The sequence below is a fragment of the Pongo pygmaeus genome, chromosome 19, assembly GCF_028885625.2.
Source record: "Pongo pygmaeus isolate AG05252 chromosome 19, NHGRI_mPonPyg2-v2.0_pri, whole genome shotgun sequence".
In the NCBI taxonomy this organism is placed as follows: Eukaryota; Metazoa; Chordata; class Mammalia; order Primates; family Hominidae; genus Pongo; species Pongo pygmaeus.
The window spans coordinates 70,333,083-70,353,817 of record NC_072392.2 but is presented as its reverse complement, the minus strand read 5'-3'; the positions used below and the strand labels follow the sequence as shown (position 1 = coordinate 70,353,817).

The following is a 20,735-nucleotide window of genomic DNA, read 5'->3' as shown; positions in this document are numbered from 1 at the left end:
ACAAGAGTGAAACTCCCTTAAAAAAAAAGAAGAAGAAGAGCTTCAGGGTTTTCAAAATCTTTTTCTTTCTTTCTTGTTCAGGAGATCAAAGGGCCTCACAATGGGAGAACAAACGCTGAGGGAAAAGGCAAAGGAAAGAGGAAAAGTTCACACTTGGGCTGAGAAACAGATGGTGCAGAGGGTTGGGTGGAGTGAAGACTTGACTGGCCCCCTACCTGATGCCTGGGTTTGTGGGGAGTGGGGGGCTCCTCAGAAATCTTGACAAACTTTCAACCAGCCTAGAGAATTCTCCCTCCTGTGAAGAATGAAGACTAGGCAGGCATGGTGGCTCATGTCTGTAATTCCAGTATTAATACTTTGGAAGGCCAAGGTGGGAAGATCCCTTAAACCCAGGAGTTCAAGAGCAGCCTGAACAACACAGCGAGACCCCATCTCTTAAATTAAATTTTTAAAAAAGACAGTCAAGACTCAAAAAACTCAAGCTTTTTATTTTCAAACTGGAAATATTTTTTGACATTTGGGAAATGGAGGTGTGGGAGAACAGCTTTCAAATTTTGCAAAAAAAAAAAAAAAAAATTACTTTCAGACCTCCTACTAAATATAATACCCTCCTTCCCAGAGCTATGAAAAAAACCAGCAATCTGAAAGGCGTGACGAAGTCTGTGAGTGAAGCAATTTGGCATCTATTCTGGAAAGTTTAACAATGAAGGGCTGGGCACGGAGGCTCCCAGCACTTTAGGAGGCCAAGGCGGGCAGATTGCTTGAGCTCAGGAGTTCAAGACCAGCCTAGGCAATACGACAAAACCCCATTTCTACAGCAAAAAGATATAAAAATTAGCCAGGCACGGTGGTATGCGCCTGTAGTCCCAGCTACTTGGGAGGCTGAGGTGGGAGGATCACTTGAGCCCAAGAGGTCGAAGCTGCAGCAAGCTGAGATCAGGCCACTGCACTCCAGCCTGGGCGACAGAGGGAGACCCTGTCTCAAAAAAACAAAACAAAACAAAACAAAAAACAATGAAGACTATCAATTTATCTCAGTGGGAGCAAAATGTTTTTGTTAGTTTACCGTTCTCTCCTTTGTCCTAATGTCTCCCATGTAGGCCTGTCTAGGGCCTCAGATTGGAAGTGGAATTCAAGTAGGAGAGTGCAAGTAGGAGAGAGGAAGGGGTCAGGATCTCTGCATCTAAGGAGATGGAAGGCTTACATTCACTGGATATTATTTTGAGCCTGCCCCTGCGTGAACAGAGAATTGATGTGTCCCTCACCCTTCCCTGGGGGAATCTGGTGGCTCCCTCTGCTATGATCAAAAATCAAATGGGCCAGCAGCCTTCTTCTTTCCTCTTGGCCCCTTCATCAATCCTCCCCAAGGACCTGTCGGCCCATCTGAAGCCCTGCTCCACCATACTCATGGTTCTGCTTTGCTCTCACCACCGCACCTTCCTCCTCCTCCCTGCTTTCTTGCCCACTTGTCCAAAGTTTGGAGGATCCACAAATACCCCAACCCAGAAGGGTCCACTGGCTCACACTGAATGTCTCCAAGCAAGGGGAGTTTTGTTTCCACTGACACTCACTCTCTCCCCTGTGTCAAGGTGACCTCTTTGGGGAAGCCAAGCTTGGTGGCAATTTCAATTAAATGCAGAAAAGCGGTTAATAGAATTTTTTTCTTTTTCTTTTTCTTTTTTTTTCTTTTTGACAAAGGGCAAGACATCAGCCTCTGGGAAAGATAGGCTTCCTCTTGCAACACACTTCTCTTCCTCTCCAGCTGGGCTGTACAATTATTGATAACGTTTCCTCTCACATAATGGCACTAATTTCATTAGGAATCAAATGCTCAGCGTTTCTCACGTACGCTTCTAGTCCTTTTGGCTGCCTCTTTTCCCTGGAAAGACCAAGAATTAAATAGATCAGAGGGTGTGGAGAAGACACCCCGCCTTGGTCTGGCCCGCCTCCATCCTGGCCCCTGGGCATCTGGGCTCCCGGGGTAGCCGGAATCAATAAACCAGGGCCCGATCCCCGAGGCCCGCGGCATCTCGACGGCTCGGCGGGGCGAGTGAGCGATCGAGGTTTGTTGCCCGCCGCGGAGCTTCCTGAGCCCCGGCCCCCCGCCTCCGCCAACCAAAGATATGCCAGTGGGACCGGCCCGGAGACAATAGCTGCCCCCGCGGGCGCGCTGTCGGCTTGTTTGCAAAGCCCAGATGCGCTTCGAGGTAAAAAGGTCAGCCCGGGATCCCAGGTTACCTCGGCCTCCTCCGCCCGCCGTAAGGCCCCCGACCATCCTCGGACTCCCCCCGCCCCCGACGTCTTCCTCCCTCTCCCGACCTCGGGCTCCCCTCCGCCCAGCACACTGCCCCCCACTAGGCCCCTTCGGGGCCACCTCCTTCCTGCCGTCCAGCGCCCGGAGACCCAGGGCTTTCACCTTGAGCCCAGGCGGAAAGGCCTTGCGGAGGCTGGCCGGCTGCGGCCGGACTCAGGCAGCCACTCCTGACGTCCCCGAGGAGTGGCTGCGTGGAGGGGCGCTGGGCTGGGGTGGGAGTGGGGGTGTTAAGCTGTGTGCCAATTTGGAGTTTGTCAGCGACCCCTCTGGGGTCTAAGCTAGGCCTCACTCTGGGCGGGAGGGAGGCAGTTCAGGGGGAGGGGAAGGGGTAGAGTTCGCGTCGCCTTCCCCCACACTTCCTCCTCTTTTTACACCCTCTTTTTGTCCTCTCCAAACAGATGTTTCTCTTCTTTCCCGTCTTCCTCTCAAGACCCTCTGGGCTGGCCCGGCGCGGGGGCTCACGCCTGTAATCCCAGCACTTTGGAAAGCGGAGGCGGGCGGATCACTTGAGCCCCGGAGTTGGAGACCATTCTGGGCGAAATGGCAAAATCCTGTCTCTACAAAAATACAAAAATCAGCCGAGAGTGGTAGTGTGCGCCTGTGGTCCCAGCTACTCTGGAGACTGAGGTGGAGAATCGCTTGAACCTGAGAGGCAGAGGTTGCAGTGAACGGAGATTATGCCACCGTACTCCAGCCTGAGCAACAGAGTGAGACCCTGTCTCAAACAAACAAACAAACAAACAAAAAACAAAACACAAACAAACAAAAAAACTGCACTCCAGTCTGAGCGACAGAGCCAGACCCTGTCTCAAAAAAAAAAAAAGAAAAAAAAAAGAAAAAGCAAGCAAGCAAGCAAGCAAGCAAGCAAGAAAGAAAGAAAAGAAAAAGAAAAATCTCTGGGAATTGCATTCATTCCACAGACTTCTTCCATGCTTTTCTGGATTCTCCCAATAACCAAGGGACTGACAACTGTCAAACCTGAATGCCTGGGACCCAATCCTGCTTAGGCCACACCCAGTAAGTCCTTCTCTTTATCCAGCTGACATCTTAAAGCTCAGTTCATTCCAGCCCAACCAGCCAATGGCCACTCTTTCTTCACCTCTTCTCCACGGTGCACGGAGTATGAGGCCTCCTCTACCCCTGAATGGAGAAACAGAAGCAGGCAGGAAGAAGGGAAAACACAGACTTTATTGAGATGAGGTAGTTGCAGGTACAAAGAGAACCCGGGCTCACTTGGGGCTCAGGTTTCCAGAAACTTAGATGGCTCCTCCTCTTTCTCAAAGGTTCAGATAAATCCTTGCAGCTGTTGGGAGCCCTCACTGTGCCTGGCTCTCCCTGGGCTGCCCCCAGGGGTAGGGGTGGAGATGGGGAAGAGGGTCCTGGGTTTTCCAGGAGGCAATAAATAGGGGAGGAGCTAGTGGGGGCGTGCCTGCACCTTCCTGGTTGTGGCTTGCTGGGGGCAGGCCTTGCACAGCGTTCCAGAAGTCTCTGGAATACCAAGTTCCAAAACACTTTGGTGACATAGTGATGAGGTCGCTGGTGTGAGGAGGCAGGTCTCAGAAAACAACCTCTGGAGGCTGCATTAGTGCAATATAAATGTGCCAGGAGAGGGCTAATGGGGTTAGATGGAGGCAGGGGGCTTTTTGGTCTGTCACAAGGCAGCTGGTGCTATTGTAAGGTCTGTGGTGACTGGATTAAGCATTGATAATAATATGGCTGCACCCAAACACCTCCCACACAAGAAAATTTAAGGTTCTGTCTCAGGCCTAGAAGGCGGAGTTAGGATAAGAGTGCGCGAGGAGACTCCTCAAAGCTCGAAGGCACTGAACTGAATAAACCCAAGTTTGAAGGGAAAGGAGGATGAATCCAGGAGGATGAGGCTGGCCCCCAACCCCACCACATGTTGACACTGAGTTGATCCCCAGATCAAAGGCAGAAGCCCTTCCCTCTACATTTGACAGGTTCCGTGCCTCCCAGGCCTCTGGTCCTGTAGGGCCCCCAGCCACCCAGATCTGATAAAAATGTTTCCCCATCCCCCCTCCCACCCCCAGGCAGCTCTAAACTGGCATTTCAGCCCTAGAGAGGATCCCTAGGCCAGTGAAGCCCAGGCCTGGGGTTGGGGAGAGCCTGGGATAGGGCTGGACTGGGGCACTCCAGTGCCTGGAAGCCCCATTGGTGGCTAGGTTCAGTTCAGGAGGTGACAGAGCTCGGTGAGGCTTCTGGGGAGGTGCATGTCGACTGGTCTGAGGCATCTCCAGCCGCCTCCTTGGGGCAGCCTGGTGGGGCTGGGGGGACCCGACCTCCCTCTCGCTCGCGCTTCTTCTGCTTCATTCGTCGGTTCTGGAACCAAATCTTGACCTGCGTTTCATTGAGCTCCAGGGTGGCGGCGATCTCCACCCTCCGGGCCCGGCTCAGGTACTTGTTGAAATGGAACTCCTTTTCCAGTTCAGTCAGCTGCCTTGTGGTGAAGTTGGTGCGGAGGCCACTGGGCGAGCCCAGGCCCAGCTCTGACACCTTCGCTAGGGGCGGGGCAGGGAGAAAGGCCAGGTCAATTCTCTCACCTCTTTCTCCTTCCCCTTCCCTCCTCCCGGGGCTGGCTCTGGACCTCCATTCGCCATTCTGCCCAAGTACAGTTGTCAAAGTTCCCAGGGATCACCAGGTACCCCCATGGTGATCACCAAGTCCGGAGCAGCCTTCCCCATACTTCCATCCCCCATGCACACCAGGTCCTGGATCTGTGCTGGGTGCACAGATCAGGAAGTGGGGTGTGTATGGAAACTTACTCCTGGGGTGACCGGTTACATACTGGGTGGGGAGACCTCACCTGACCTGAGACATAGGTTGTGCTCTTACCTGTGTCTACCAGAGCCGCTGAAAGAGAAGAACCCAGCCCAGACCCAGGACATGTCACTGCAGGGGAAGCAGAGATGCTTTGGGCCCCGGAGAAGGGGTGGCCACATCTGAGCCCTACCTGTCTTGGGTGGGTTTCTCTTAACCTTCATCCAGTCGAAGGTCCGGGCCGTGGGGGTGTTAGGTTCTGAAGGGCAGGGCGTTTCCTTGTCCTCCGAGAGGAGATCAGCATAGGCCGGTGCAAAGCTCGCGGTCTGCTCGTTCCCATAAGGGGGATGCTGCGGAGGATATGGCCCCGGACCGGCTCCACCTGCTCCGTAGCCATCGGACAAGCCCCCTAGCTGGGCCCCGTAGCTCGAGGGATGAAAATAGCCTCCGTCTCCTTCTGATTGACCCAGAGGGTAGTACTGAGAAGGCCCATAGCTGGGGCTGCAGGCGGCAGGAGCATACCCCGAGGGCGCGGAGCTGGGGAAGGGCACCCCCAGGGCCGAAGGCTGCTGCTGGGCGGGATAGCCGGAGTTCTGCTGAAACGCAGGGCTGGACAGCCCCCCACCGTAGCGGCCCTCGCTTGCATAGCTGTCAACCGCCTGAGCCGAGCTTGGGGGAAAGGAGGTTGGGGCGCTGTGGGCGCTGTAGGCGCTGGGTCCCCGGTTACAGAGTGGGTACTCTAAGAAGGAGTTCATCCTATTATAGTCCATGCGTCAAGGCCGCAGGAGGGTCGGCCCGTTTGGGGGAGACACCCTCTTGCCCTACAACCTTTCGGCAGTATGTCACAGCGCTGGGGCTCGAATCCATGGCCTGGCCCGCTCGCCTGGGCCAGCGCTTCCCTAGGAAGGGGGTAGGGAGTAGGGGTGAGGGGGCACATGTGATCTCTCCCAGGCCAATGGGCTAAGCGGGCCAGAGTTTGGCAGCCCCAGCGCCCATCCATCACCCCCCAAGCATTAGCATGACAAAGACACTTCAATCACCCGCAGCCCATCCATCTGAGAGCGACATGGAAGCGTCAAAAACATCTTTCTTCAAAGACTTTTGGAAAGAAGGGACCAGAGGGAGAGGGGGAAAAAGTTAGGAGAATATTCAAGACTTTCCTTCCCTCCCAACCCCCAAGGCCTTCAATAGGCTCCTAGGTTATTAGATTTGGACAAATTCAAGCCAGCTGCCCTTCACTCTTCCCACCCCTCAAAGAAACCTTCCCCCCAAGTCTGTGGACCTGGAGGTGGGGAATCCGGCTTCCTTACTTTGCCCAGAACTCCCAAACCATGTTCCTTTCTTCTAATTTGTCTTAGGGTGATGGGCTAGGACAGCCGGGTGAGGTATGTTATCTTGGGCCAAATGGATGACTGTGTGGTGGGGAGGTGGGGGAGGGTGGGGGAAGGTGGTACAAAAACACCTAAGGGTGTGGGGCAGGATCTAGAATCTAGAGGAAGAATTCATGAAGCCAGGGGTGGGAAAATGGCATTTCAGGAAGCAAGGCAGGACTATAGAAATGTGGAGTAAAGGATGAGAAATGCCCCATCTTCCCTCTCTCTCTCTTTACATAGATGTTCTCTCCTCATTCACACATCCATTTCTCTCCCTCAGCCTCTCTTTATATTCTCTCTGTCTCAATCCATCTCTCTGTTCGTCCATCTTTCTCCATATTTATATTCGTTCCCTACCTATCCATCAACTCATCTCTCTAGATGTATTTATCCTCTCTCTAGCCATCCATAGCTGTAGCTGGCTCACTCACTCAGACTTAAATAACTCCCTATATCTCTCTAGAGAGCTACAGTGAGCACAGCCAGGTGATGTTTACAGGGGGGTGAAGAGGAGGGGAATTTTTTATTCTCTTCTTGAAGTGTTTAAAACTAGTGGAGACCTGCATTCTTCTGGTTCCCTCCTACCTGTCTCTCCTTCACCACCCTCCATCTCCTTCCAAAAAAAAAAAAAAAAAAAATTCCAAACCTCAAATGCATAAATTTAATACCAGTTAAATCTTAAAGATTCCTCCAGATTTCAGTAATTTTTCTAGGATTGATAAAGGGAGTTTGGTCAGAGAGTGGGAGAATCGGGGTGGAGGCCCTGAGGCTCTGAATTCTAAGACTCCAGAGTGAGGAGTGGAGTCTCGCCCCTTTTTGTTCTGTGTGGCTGTTGCAGAGGGACACAGGATGTGTCTTCTTCACTCTGTCAGACTCCAAACCCATTTGGGACTAGAAGAGAAGCCCTTAGGTAGAGCCCATTGATTCTCCTCCTCCGGACAACTCGAGGGCAAGAGCTTGGCGCAATCCAACACCCACGCTCATTTGTAACCTGTCAGGGTGTCTGCCTGGCCCGAGGCCTGGGGCCGAAGCTAGGACAAGTCCAGGAGGGCAAGAGTTCAGGGAGTGATCTCTGTAAACAACGGAGCTCAGGAGAGGAAAGGGAAGCAGGTGGGACAGGTTTAAGGAGGACCCTCAAAACTTCTCAGGTTTCCACACCCCAAAAAGGGCAGGGTAAATACTCCTTCCTCTTCAAGGGACCCCAAAGTTGTCCCCTTCAGTCTGTGTCTTGCCCGTCCATCTTTGTCTCCCATTCCCTCTTGTTTTGCTTGGCCTTACTGTAGCTGCCTCTCCTGCTTTCTGCTCTATACCACCAGCATCACACTGCATTTCTCTTCTCTAATAATTGCGGGCCTAGCCCAACTCTGTTTTTTTCGGGGGGAGGGTTTTGGTGTTTTTTTTTTGTTTTTTGAGATAGGGTCTTACTCTGTCATCCAGATTGGAGTGTGGTGGCATGATCTCAGCTCACTGCAACCTCTGCCTCCCAGGTTCAAGCAATCCTCTCACCTCAGCCTCCTGAGTAGCTGGGACCACAATCAGGCACTTTTTTTTTTTTTTTTTTAAATAGAGACAGGTTCTCTGTCACCCAGGCTAGAGTGCAGTGGTGTGGTCATAGCTCATTGCAGCCTTGAACTCCTGGGACTGGGCCTGGCTAATTTTTTTTTTGTATTTTTAGTAGAGACAGGGTTTCACCATGTTGGCCAGGCTGGTCTCGAACCCCTGGCCTCAATGATCTGCCTGCTTCGGCCTCCCAAAGTGCTAGGATTGCAGGCCTGAGCTGCCACGCCTGGCCATCACCCCCAACTCTGAAAGAGCTCAAAGCATTTCACAGAACCCCTGCCTCCTTTTCCTGATCATGTGTATTCTGCTTCAGACCCTGCTTCAAGCTGAGGGGGAGGGGGACCAGCTGGTAACTTCTTTAAGAGATGCAATGGGGGAGAGAGAATGTTCACTTGCCAAGGGAATGAGGGCAGACAAGAGAAAGGAAAATTGAGATGGGAGGAGGTGACCTGCAGAGGAATTGAAGAGAAAGAAATTATTGAGGTAAGAGTAAGCTTATTTCTTTCTATTTTACTTTTTCGGGGAGAAGATTTGCAGATGCATCATCCTTTCATTTTAAGATGTCTTCCACAGACGCTAAGAATAACTTGTCTGGAGGAAACTAGGACTTGTCTTCTAACCCCAAATTTGAACTAGGCCTATATCTGATCTGGCAGCCCTGTTTCTGAGAGACTTGAGACTTGTTCACCTTTCTACCTTTTCCTCATCCCAGGGAGAACCTTCTCACCCCATCCTTTGCCTTCATAATTAAGGGAACAATTTGAGGTCTAAAGGAAGAAGTGAATTTCAAATCAGTTTAATAAAACAGCACAAATCTGTCTGGGAATTGAGGAATGCATTCCCTCTATAACAGCTGAAGTCACCAACAATCTATTATTTATGACAGCAAGCAAAGACTGAGGCAAAAGTGCCCTAAGTTGGCTGGGTGCAGTCCCAGCACTTTGGAAGGCCAGGGCAAGAGGATCACTTGAGCCCAGGACTTCGAGACCAGCCTGGGCAAGATGATGAGACCACATCTCTACAAAAATAAAGAAATTTAAAAATTAGCTGGGTGTGGTGGTGCCTCCCTGAAGTCCCAGCTGCTCAGAAGGGAGGATTGCTTGAGCCCAGGAGTTCAAGGCTGCAATGAGCTATGACCACACCACCGCACTCTAGCCTGGGTGACAGAGAACCTGTCTCTATTTAAAAAAAAAAAAAAAAAAAGTGCCTCAAGTTATACTGTCAAATGCAGTGATTGCCTCAGCTTTCCAAATTCACTATGCTCCCCAATTCATCCCTGAGTCATGCCACCTTCTCTTGTGTTAGCAGGGACATTAAAACTTCCCCAAATTCCTGCTGGCTCTCCCAGCCCCAGCAGAAAGGACTGGGAGAACCAAGCAATTTTGCTCCCTAGGTTCCCAATCTCCTCCTCCTCCCTAAAAGAAGCTTCACTGACTGGAATAACCTATGGCCCATAGGATTTTTGGTGGACCAAATTAAACTCACCAGAGAGGGTCTGGATGGACCCAACACCAAAATGAAATAAAGTTGATGTCCTAGTTTGTATGATCTGCTTGTACATAAAAGAGAGCAGGGAGAACACAGACATGTTTGGAACTGAAGTTATCTTTGACAGTTTTCACTCCTTATCACACTGAGAATGCAGGCAAGGAAACCATCTAACCAGAATGGGGATATATTAGAAGTTTAATCTCAGATTCTGGTCCTTTCTGTGGAGGAAGCTGCTTCAGCTGGGGGCTTGGCAGGAGCAATCTAAATTCTTTCATTAGACCTTAAATGTCTCTATCTGCTCTCCCCAGCCCAAATCTTGGGAAGCCAAACCCAAGATCAAAGGTTGGGGCTAGGCCAGTGAGGTGGCTCATGCCTGTAATCCCAGTACTTTGGGAGGCCAAGGAGGGCAGATCACCTGATGTCGGAAGTTCAAGACCAGCCTGACCAACATGGTGAAACCCCATCTCTACTAAAAAATACAAAAATTAGCCAGGCGTGGTGGCAAGCACCTATAATCCCAGCTACTCAAGAGGCTGAGGCAGGAGAATCGCTTGAACCCAGGAGGCGGAGGTTGCAGTGAGCCGAGATCGCACCATTGCACTCCAACAAGGGCGACAGAGCAAGACTCCGTCTCAAAAAAAAAAAAAAAAAAAAAAAAGTTGGGGCTTAGGAAGTAAAGAATATTCATAATTTTTTCCTTCTTTCTTTTTTTTTTTTTTCAGGCAGGGTTTCCCTCTGTTGCCCCAGGCTAGGGTGCAATGGTGTAATCACGGCTCCCTACAGCTTTGACCTCCTGGGCTCAAGCGATCCTCCCACCTCAGCCTCCTGAGTAGGTAGGACTACAAGCATGCACCACCACAAGTTTTTCACTATGAGATGAATTGTTTTTGTTGCTGTTAGAGAAAGGACTTTTTTAATGCAAGCTAATTAAACTGTCATAAATCTGGATGAGAATCTTAGACTGTATGTAGTACATATTGTAATGAGATTAGTGCTAGCTCTGGGGCCAGAATAGTTGGGTTCAAGCCCTTACTTGGCCATCTTTTTTTTTTTTTTTATACAGGGTCTCACTTTGTCACCCAGGCTTGAGTGCGGTGGCGCAGTCTCGGCCCACTGCAACCTCTGCCTCCCAGGCCCAAGCAATCCTCCCACCTCAACCTCCCAAGTAGCTGAGATCACAGGTATGTGCCAACATACCCAGCTAATTTTTTGTATTTTTGGTAGAGATGGGGTTTTACCATGTGGCACAGGCTGGTCTCGAACTCCCAAGCTTGGGCAATTCACCTGCCTCAGCCTCCCAAAGTGTGGGATTACAGGCGTGAGTCACTGTGCCTGGCCTTTGCTTGGCCACTTCTTAGCATTGTGGCCCTGGACAAGTTTCTTGATTCCTATTAGTCTCAGCCTCAGAGAAAAAGAATGGGTTTAATACTACTTATCTTGCTGCCTTGTTAGTAGGATTAAAGCAAACAAGAAAATACAAACCACAGGGAACTCTCTAAATGTATGATATTAACTTTAAATCACATTCTGAAATGGTATGAGTCAGTCTTCTGCTTTTTAATATAACTAGCATATTAAAATATGGAAATATGTAGGCTGGGTGCAGTGACTCAAGCCTGTAATCCCAGCACTATGGAAGGCTGAGGCAGGCAGATCACCAGAGGTCGGGGGTTCGAGACCAGCCTGGCCAACATGGTGAAACCCTGTCTCTATTAAAAATACAAAAATTAGCCGGGCATGGTGGCACACACCTGTGGTCTCAGTTACTCAGGAGGCTGAGGCAGGAGAATTGCTTGAACCTGGGAGGCAGAGGCTACAGTGAGCTGAGATCACACCATTGAACTCCAGCCTGGGTGACAGAGTGAGACTGTCTCAAAGAAAAAAAAAAATCTATCTATCTATCTGTCTATCTATCTATCTATGTGTGTGTGTGTGTGTGTGTGTGTGTGATAGGAGGAGAATAGCATTTAGGCTATATTTTCATGTAACATAGCACCATATATTATACAGTATAATATGTACTTTATCATATGCAAATTTCATTGAGAATTGAGAAGATTGGCTCTGTTTAGGCAAAGGATTTTCTTCTAACCTGAAGGGTTTCTTGAAAACCAAAGCCTAATATTTTATACCTATAAAGAATCCAAATTATTAAAATTGCAACAGAAAGGTTTGTGGTTGGGTATTAGAAAGAACTTCTTGATTTTCCAAATATTGGGGAAAAGTTTTCTAGGGAGGATGTTGTCTCTTCTTCCTTAAGGAATTTCGCTTGGAAACTGTCCATCCTAGAGGTGACCTGACTTCTGGATCTAGACAGATCAGCAAGATGTAAACTTCCATCTGGAGTCAATAATTGGGGGCATGATTAAATAATGATTGAGATCTTTCTAAAAGGAAAGGTTAGCGTGACATGAAGAATTAAAATAATTTTCTACTTAATCGAGTTTTTCTAAATGCAATAGTTTTTTTTTTTTTTTGGCCAAAATATCTGCTTTGGAAATCTTAGCCAAACAGTGATCAAGCTGAATATGGGTCTGAATGACTGTACAGATTGTGATTTTTCTGCAGTTGTTGAGAGAGAGAGAAAGTTTTTTTTTTTTTTTTTTTTTTTTTTGAGACAGAGTCTTGCTCTGTCACCCAGGCTGGAGTGCAGCGGCGTGATCTCGGCTCACTGCAAGCTCCGCCTCCCGGGTGCACGCCATTCTCCTGCCTCAGCCTCCCAAATAGCTGGGACCACAGGCGCCCGCCACCACGCCCGGCTAATTTTTTTGTATTTTTAGTAGAGACAGGGTTTCACCGTGTTAGCCAGGATGGTCTCGATCTCCTGACCTCGTGATCCACCCGCCTCAGCCTCCCAAAGTGCTGGGATTACAGGCGTGAGCCACTGCGCCCGGCCCCGGAGAGAGAAAGTTTTGAGAGGGCTCCTTTACTATTCATTCTCTCCTCTGAAGAGGAAGATCTCTTTCCGGCACTCAATATCTACCTTACTCCTGAATGTGGACAGAGGGATGGCTGGAGGAGAGAAGAGGGGTAGGCAGAGCTGGGCTGGAGAGATCAGTGGAGGATCTGGGCTATAATCAGCCTCAGCAGGGAGAGGATGAATTGAGGCCCTACAGGCCACCTTCTGCAAAGTGAGGACTGAGTACATCCCAAGAAGAACTGCAGTGGGGCCAGCAACTGCTTGTCAGAGACTTGGGTGAAAGATGGGTAGGCGAATTCAGCAGTGCTGTTTAGGGAGTCTCAGAAATTGTGCCTATGCTCTGATGCCCCAGCAACCAGGTTAAACACAACTAAAAGGGACTGTTAAAGTCTAGAACATCATGGCAAAAAAGAAGTTTGGTGGCTCTTTTTATATGAAATGGCCTACTTAAAAAAACAAACAAACAAAAAACAAAAGAAAAAGAGTAAATGTAACCAAATGTTGGGGGAGGTGGCAGAGGATGAAAGTCAAAGGAAAACTTGGCTAGGATACTTTTTAATACTCATATTTATTGAATACCGGGCACCTGGCAGACAACGCTGCACCCAATTACCTGCTTGCTGAAAAGATTTTGCTCTCTACTCATTTAAATAAAGATAAATGCATGATTATTGGTGTAAAGATACTAATTAAAATGTATTGACCAGGCACAGTGGCTCACGCCTGTAATCCTAGCACTTTGGGAGGCTGAGGCAGGAGGATCACTTGAGCTCAGGAGTTCAAGACCAACCTGGGCAATACAGTGAGATATCATCTCCACAGAACATTTTAAAATTAGCCATAAAAAATAAATAAATAAAATAAATAAAAGGCCAGGGGAGGTGGCTCACACCTGTAATCCCAGCACTTTAGGAGGCCAAGGCGGACGGATCACTTGAGGTCAGGAATTCGAGGCCAGCCTGGCCAACATGGTGAAACCCCATCTTTACTAAAAATATAAAAATTAGCCAGGCATGGTGGCGAATGCCTGTAGTCCCAGCTACTTGGGAGGCTGAGACAGGAGAATCGCTTGAACCCAGAAGGTGGAGGTTGAAGTGAGCCGAGATCCCGCCACTGCACTTCAGCCTGGACAACAGAGTAAGCCTCTGTCTCAAAAATAAATAAATAAATAAATAATTAGCCAGCCAGCTTCGGTAGCTCATGCCTGTAATCCCAGCACTTTGGAAGGCGGAGGCGGGCAGATCACCTGAGGTCAGGAGTTTGAGGCCAGCCTGGCCAACATGGCGAAACCCTGTCTCTACTAAAACTACAAAAATTAACCGGGCATGGTGGCGGGCGCCTGTAATCCAAGCTACTCAGGAAGCTGAAGCAGGAGAATTGCTTTAACCCAGGAGGCAGAGGTTGAAGTGAGCCAAGATCACGCCATTGCACTCCAGCCTGGGCGACTAGAGCGAGACTCTGAAAAAAAAAAAAAAAAATTAGCCAAACTTGGTGGCTCGCACCTGTACTCCTAGTTACTCAGGTAGCTGACATGGGAGGACCACTTGAGCCCAGGAGGTTGAGGCTGCGGTGAGCTGTGACTGCACCACTCCATTCCAGCCTGGGTGACAAAGTGAGACCCTATCTCAAAAAATAAAAGAAAATTTGTTAAAATGGCCCCACCAGATTCATGTGAGGTAGGTCACTGCCAAACACCAAGAGTTACTTAACAGCACAAGACATCGGCCATAATAAACAGTTAATACATTGTTTGTGAAGACTAAATAATATATACTAAAGAATATACATATATTAATGTAGAGTACATTAGAGGCATTTAATTCTTACATTTATTACACAGATAGAGAAACTGAGGTCCAGAAAGGGGAAGAGACTTGCTCAGGCATAAGTTAACTTTTTTTTTAATGACTCAGGGTTATCATGATTGCAAGTAATTCCTCAGTCTAATGGTCCTTTGCTTTCACTGTAATATTAATGAGACATGCTTCTTAAAAGAAGGATTCACTAAGAACAGGGCAGACTGACCAGCAGCTTTCCGGGCTGCACTGAAACCTTCCCACTCCAACCACAGGGAATTTATAACCACTCTATGCTACAGACCACTCACAATTGGTCCTGACCCAAGAGGAACCCTGCCCTAATCAGGATGGAATAAGCGAGTGCAGCCACTTGGAGCTGCCCTCTAATCTGCCACCACCACTGCAGTCTGCTGCCCTATCTGGGAACCACCCCCTCTACCCGTTGCTCCTCCATGGCCAACTGGGAAAACTCAAGCTAAAAAGGATGACGCAAGAGATGAAAGAAGGAAAAGAAGTTAATTCGGAATACAGGGATCCTGAATTGCAATCCTTTATGAATCCCAAATTGCCAGGCATTCCCTTGAATCTGAATTGGGTAGGGAAATTGAAGATGGGAGTCACTTCCTTCTGCAAATGCATTGCCTCTTTATTCTGCTGTGGTATCATCAGAGACAGTGAGTTTCATAAATTTGGAAAGAAGAGAGCCAGCAAGGCTTGTGTGTTTCCTGTAAAAAGAGTTTCAACTCCTCTCCAATAATCAGCCAAAGGCAACACCTGGACTAAGAACTCTCACCCCCTAGGATATCCAAAGCACCTGAATCTAAACAGGTACATTGAGCCTTTGGTTGGCTCCCCACTACTTTGGCAGGAAGGAATCAGGACTGATGCAGGCCCAGGCAGGAACAAAGATTCCCTGCCATTTGAGCTACTGGTTTGGGTTGGGAGAATTGGAAGGCAGGGGCCAGGTAAAGTGAGTCAAAAATTCTGAAGCATGGAGGAAGGCAGAAAGCAAGGTGGCACTATGATCTAGCAGTACTTCTCAAATTTTAAGTGTATATAAATCACTTGGGGAGCTGCTAAACTGCAAATTCTGATTCCGTAGGTCTGATTCAGGGGCCTAAGATTCTGTATTTCTAAGTAGCTCACAGGTAGTGCTGATGCTGCTGGTCCATGGAGCAGCCAGGCTCCAGAGAACTGGTGCATCAGAGGCCCTTGAGTGCTGCAGACCATGATGGGGGATAGGAATTCTCTCCTGCAGAGCCAACTCTGCATTTTTTTGGCATTGAGGAAGGGTGCTCTCCTTTTGACCAAAGAAACTGGAAGGTAGGCCATTAGCAAGATCCTTCTGATATTCTTGATCTTTTTAACAACCTGCTATAGCTAGCTGCAAGAGCATTTTTAATTACACCAAATTATCTAGTTTGACTGTCCATAGAAATCAAAGCCCCAGCTGAAATATCTGTTCATTTTGCTTAGTGTAGAGATGGCTTGTGTGCTGTGATTTTTAAGATGTTAAACACTGCCTGTGGGCATATTTTATGGCGAAATAAACACACAGCCCAATGAGATGTATAGCGTAGTTTTAATATATCGTATATTCACTTATTTATGGGGAAAATAAACACATAAGCCAATAAGCTGTGTATTATTACTTTAATATATTGAATTTATTTCATACCTATATATTTTATGAGGGAAAATAAACTAAGATACATGATATTATTATAACACATCTAATTGTTCTATATTAATTTATTTATGAGAGAAATAAGTGCAATTTAACATGATGTAAGATTATTTAATGCACGAGATGAATTCTATATTAAGACAGTTTAAGGGATTAAGTTCCAGCTAACTAAGATGTGTGTACTTCCCACACTGAGGGACCCATTTTAAAATATGCAAAGGGCTGTCTAGTCCTCTGTGTCACAACCTATGTTGGCTCCTGGCTTATCCTGACAATTGCTGCCTCTGGGTGCCTGGTACTCAAAATCCCGGTCCTGTTGGTCCAGGGGAAAGTCTGGAGACCCAGGAAATAAACTGCTTTTTGAGAAGGGCAGCATCTGCCGGGGAGATAGCCCCGTAGTGTCTGTTTCTGAGCCGGAGAAATATTAAAGAAACCTAAGGAGGATGGATGGCTTTCCGGGGCCCTTTAAACCTCCGCCTTCCCAGAACAAACCAGGAGGCAGATGGGGGAGATCGATCCTTGCTTCCCGCTTACCAGGTTTGCAAGGAACCAGGCAGGGTGTGGTGGGGGATAGACAGGACATGGTGTTGATACGGAAAATGAAGTTGTTGGTCAAGACTGGTGGGTCTGCATTCAGAGAAAGCTCTGGCCTGGCTTCAAATCCCACAGCGAAGAATCAAAAGTCAGACTGGATGAGGCACACCCAGGCCCGCAGACCCGCCGCTCTCCTTCCCTTCCCACATCCACCCGGACTCTCCTTCCATCTCGCGTCCTCAGCGTCCGTTGGGCTCCACTTTAAAAATAAAAAAATCAAACAAACTAAAACGAACGTGGGACTCCCCAGGCCCAGGCTCCCCTTCTTGCCTGGCCTCTGGAAAATCCAGCTGGGAGGACGCGGGGGCAGGGGCACATCCCAGCTGGGCCGGCGCCACCCGCAGCGGCTGTCATGGCGGCCACAGCTTCTTCCCTCGCCGCACCCCCCGCCCGCCGCCCGGCCCCAGCGCCATTTTGAGCATCGTCTTTGCTTCCCTGTCTCCCTCCCGCTCTCCTCGCTCCTCCTTCTCTCCCCGCAGGTCCAGCGCCTCGCGACACTGCCGGGCCACCCTGGGCTTCTCGCCCGGCTGCTTCTTGGATGGTCCCCCAAACCCCAGCAGCCCCAGAGTCCATGGGTGTCCCGGCAGCGCCACATTTCTCAGCTGGCCTCTTCTCTTGCCCACTTGGAAGCCAGTTACCATCCCTGGGTGCGGGACCCTGCTTCCCGAGAAAATCCCCGACCCCACTCCACTCCTTGGAGAGCCACCTACAGCTCCCAAAGAGGCCCGGCTCAAGCCCCAGGCCTCGCGTCCCTAGGCTTCTTGAGTTCGGAAAAAGGTCGTACACCGGCTTCGGTCATAAGAAGCAAAAGCCTAGGAAGCCCCTGGTTTGTTCCCAATTCGAGGGAACTTCTGCCCCGCCACGACTCTGAAGCCTGTCCACAGGCTTCCTCTCCTTTCACCCTCCTCTGTTCGCTGTACACTCTCTCCCTCGACCTGCCCACCTCTATTTCTAAGCAGAGGCCCCAGAACCACCCGCTCAGGACCAAAGACCCTCTGCTGAGGGGCAGGGAAGTGACCCAGCTTCCTGCAAACTCCCGACTGTTGCCGGAGCCGTGGGCGAAGCGGCCATCAATCGGGTCACTTTTGTACCACCCGGACTTCGCCGGCCCGGGAGGCTTTGCTGCCACATGGGCCGCTGAACCTAATCAACTTCGCACAGGTCCTGGAGGGGTGAGGACCCGCCTTGGGGCCGCGGGGAAAGAGTTTAGGTCTCAACACAAACACTCGTTTTCGTATTATAAAGACATTTATTTAATCTATGAAAATAATGTACAATAAATACTTTCCCCTTTTCCTATTATTAAAGAATTTTAATAAATAATCTACAGTCTAAAACATAAAAAAAGAGGAAAATAGGTCCCTCTAGTTATTTTTAAGAAAGTCCCCCTAGAGTTTAATTATTCCTGAGATTTCATTGGAAGGAGTCTACCAAACGGAGTTTTTCTGTGTGAATTTTAAAAGATGCCCGAGTGCCCAATATTTTAGAAGAAGAAGAAAGGGAGTGGATTAAACGCTAATTCAGTAATACCTGAATTTTAGCAAAACACATAAGTCTATGTGACTGGGGGTGGAAGAGGCTCGATTTTTCCAGTAGACGGCCAAGGAGCGCGGGGATCGAAAGGACCGGGAGGAGGAAACGGGTTAGGGAAACTGCAGGTCGATGGCACAGAGCGTACTGGTGAAGAAGTCCAGCTCTTCCTCGGAAAAGGGGACCGGGCTGTCGAGAGAGCCCTGTAGGCTAGGGGAGAGGCCTCCGGATAGCTGGAGACAGGAGTCGGCCGCGAAGAAGTTGAGGTCGGGAAGGAAAGGCGAATCCTGGCGCTCCGAGAAGACGTCTTCTGGCAATGGCCCGGGCTCCGGCCCGCCGGCCCCGCGCAGCGCGCAGCCGAGGCTCGGCGCGCCTGCGCCCTCTAAGCGACCGGCTAAAGGCCGGGGGTCCGCGCTTAAGGCCCCTGGCACCACCTCCGGCGGGTGAGAGCAGGCTTCCCACGCCGCCCGCGAGGCGGAGGGGCCGCCCGGGCTGGCCGCGGGCTCCTCGGCAGGGTCGCAGGTGTCCTCCAGGGCTCCCGGGCAGGCAGGCTCCCCATCCGGCGGCTCTCGGTGCTGCGTCTGCCGCTTGTGCTTCATGCGCCGGTTCTGGAACCAGACTTTGACCTGCCTTTCGGTGAGGTCCAGCAAGGCCGCGATCTCGACGCGGCGTGGCCGGCACAGGTACTTATTAAAGTGGAATTCCTTCTCCAGTTCCAGCAGCTGCGTGTTGGTGTAAGCCGTGCGCAGCCTGCGCGCCCCGCCGCCACCAGCCTCCGGCAGCCCCAGGCCATCTGCAGGGAAAACAGGCTCGGCATCATAGCGGGCCGTGTACTCAGCCCAATCTCAGTTCGCACTACCCCATCCGCCAAAACCAATATCACCTCTCCCCTTCCTCGCCACCCCACCCCCGCCCCCACACCAAAGCCGCTCGCTTTACTGCTTTTGGGTTTTCTTCTCTCCCTCTCTAGTCTACAGCCCCGGCCCGGGTCAGGGCAAAGCATTTAGAGCCGCCCACGGGCCACGCAGTGGGGGAGAGCGGCTCCCTTCGGCGCCGGAACCTCAGATCCCCCTCCCAAGCCCTCCCAGTGGACCCCTCAATTCGGAACTTTCCAACTCAACCGGAGCGAGGGTCATAAAGATTGTTCTTCACCCCTTTTCCTCCCTAGCTCTGAATTCTTCCTCTTCTCCTAGAGTTGGGGCAGAAAGGACCGAATCTTTTCCTGCTTCTAGAGTCTATCCCAGCAACAACATACTCATTCCCTTACACAGATACGGGTGAAAACCTCAATCAAATCATTTTCTTCTAGCAGAAAAAAAAGCGTTTCCCCAACCAGCTTCCAAAATCAGCCGTAGGGAGAGAGAGAGAGAGAAAAACAAAAACAAAAACAAAAACAAAAAAAACCGCTGTTAGCGGCCAGGCCTGAACCCCAGTGGGATATTCTACTTCCCCATCCCAGGAATGGAGGGGGTAAGGAACCCCAACAGGCTCGCCACCATTTTTTTTAAACCTCCTTCCACTGCTTTTTCTCCCCCTCTTCTAGCTGCCCCTCACCCCACCCCCACCACGCTTACCGACCTGCAGGCGATCCGACCCCGGAGGCCGGAACGGCGGAGGCGGCCGGAGAAGGAGACGTGGCGGATTGGCTGGGTTTCTTGGCGGATTTCTTTTCTTTCATCCAAGGGAACTCGGGGGCCGGGGGGGCAGCGGGGAGCGGCGGCGGCGGTGGCGGCGGCAGAGCAGGCCCATCTTCGGCTAGCTTTTGGCTCCTAGGTCTCTGAAGGGTGGAGGCGCCGGGCTGGAGGCTGGGGAAGGTTTGCTCGAAAGGAGGAGGAGGAGGAATTAATGTCGACTCCTTGATTGATGAAGTTTGAAATGTCTCCAAGACAGCGGGGAAGGAAGTCAGACACTCGGCGAGCGATGGCTGGCTGTTTATAAACCCAATCTCCCTCTCAAATTCAAAATTCATGGCTTTCAATGGTGGGGGAGGGGGCTGCTGGGGGGGGCGTCAGGAGGGAGGATCGGAAGGGACCCCCCCTCCTGCCCCCCCCAGATTTATGTAATGGAGCGATTTTGGGAGGGGGAGATTTTGGTCTCTCTTTTTTTTAATTTTGGGCCTTTATAATTGTATATTGCTGATAAATACGAACGTATGGGGACTCTCTCTATTAAACCCAGGACTCCAGCGAAATTACAGGGAATTCGTGGTCACGGGACCGGCCTCCGCCAATCGCTCGTCTGGGCCTGGTGGAAAACAGAGCATTATTTGGTTTAATTGATTCAAAAACACCAGAGGACCACGACCTGGACACCATGAGCCCCCATTCCTACACCAGTGCCTCACACGCTCTCTCCCCAATGCCTCCGTTTCTCCAGAAAAGCTAGAGGAACTTTTTCCTCATCCCCTTCGAAGGTTAGAAGGTTTCAGAAGCCTGGAAAAGAAGAGACTCTAAGGGAGAAACCCTCCTCTTTTCCAAGTATTTTAATAGAGTAAATTAAGGCCTTCTTTACGTGACCAGCAGCATCCCCTTCCCTTCTCCCCTTCCCCAGGAAAAGATGAGTGAGGATCTCCGCGTTGGAGGAAGAGGGAGTCGAAAGAGGCTTCCACTGTTTGAAAAAGGTCAGTGTTAAGGTGCAAATAAGAGATTTACAATCATCAGCACCACTATCCCTGTTACCCTCCAAAAGC

General features: G+C 50.1%; 2 protein-coding genes across 2 annotated transcripts; both read right to left on the bottom strand.

Annotated features, from left to right (window-relative positions):
• Positions 1 to 3,482: 3,482 nt before the first annotated feature.
• HOXB1 (homeobox B1) lies at positions 3,483 to 6,190 on the bottom strand. The gene is made up of 2 exons (XM_054455999.2): positions 5,286 to 6,190; positions 3,483 to 4,833 (listed from the first exon to the last, which is right to left on the bottom strand). The coding sequence occupies exons 1-2, from the start codon at positions 5,860 to 5,862 to the stop codon at positions 4,505 to 4,507; spliced, it is 906 nt and encodes a 301-aa protein (XP_054311974.1). The 5' UTR covers positions 5,863 to 6,190; the 3' UTR covers positions 3,483 to 4,504.
• Positions 6,191 to 17,745: 11,555 nt separating this feature from the next.
• Positions 17,746 to 20,285, bottom strand: HOXB2 (homeobox B2). Its single transcript, XM_054455991.2, has 2 exons — positions 19,625 to 20,285; positions 17,746 to 18,839 (listed from the first exon to the last, which is right to left on the bottom strand). The coding sequence occupies exons 1-2, from the start codon at positions 20,013 to 20,015 to the stop codon at positions 18,160 to 18,162; spliced, it is 1,071 nt and encodes a 356-aa protein (XP_054311966.1). The 5' UTR covers positions 20,016 to 20,285; the 3' UTR covers positions 17,746 to 18,159.
• Positions 20,286 to 20,735: the final 450 nt, after the last annotated feature.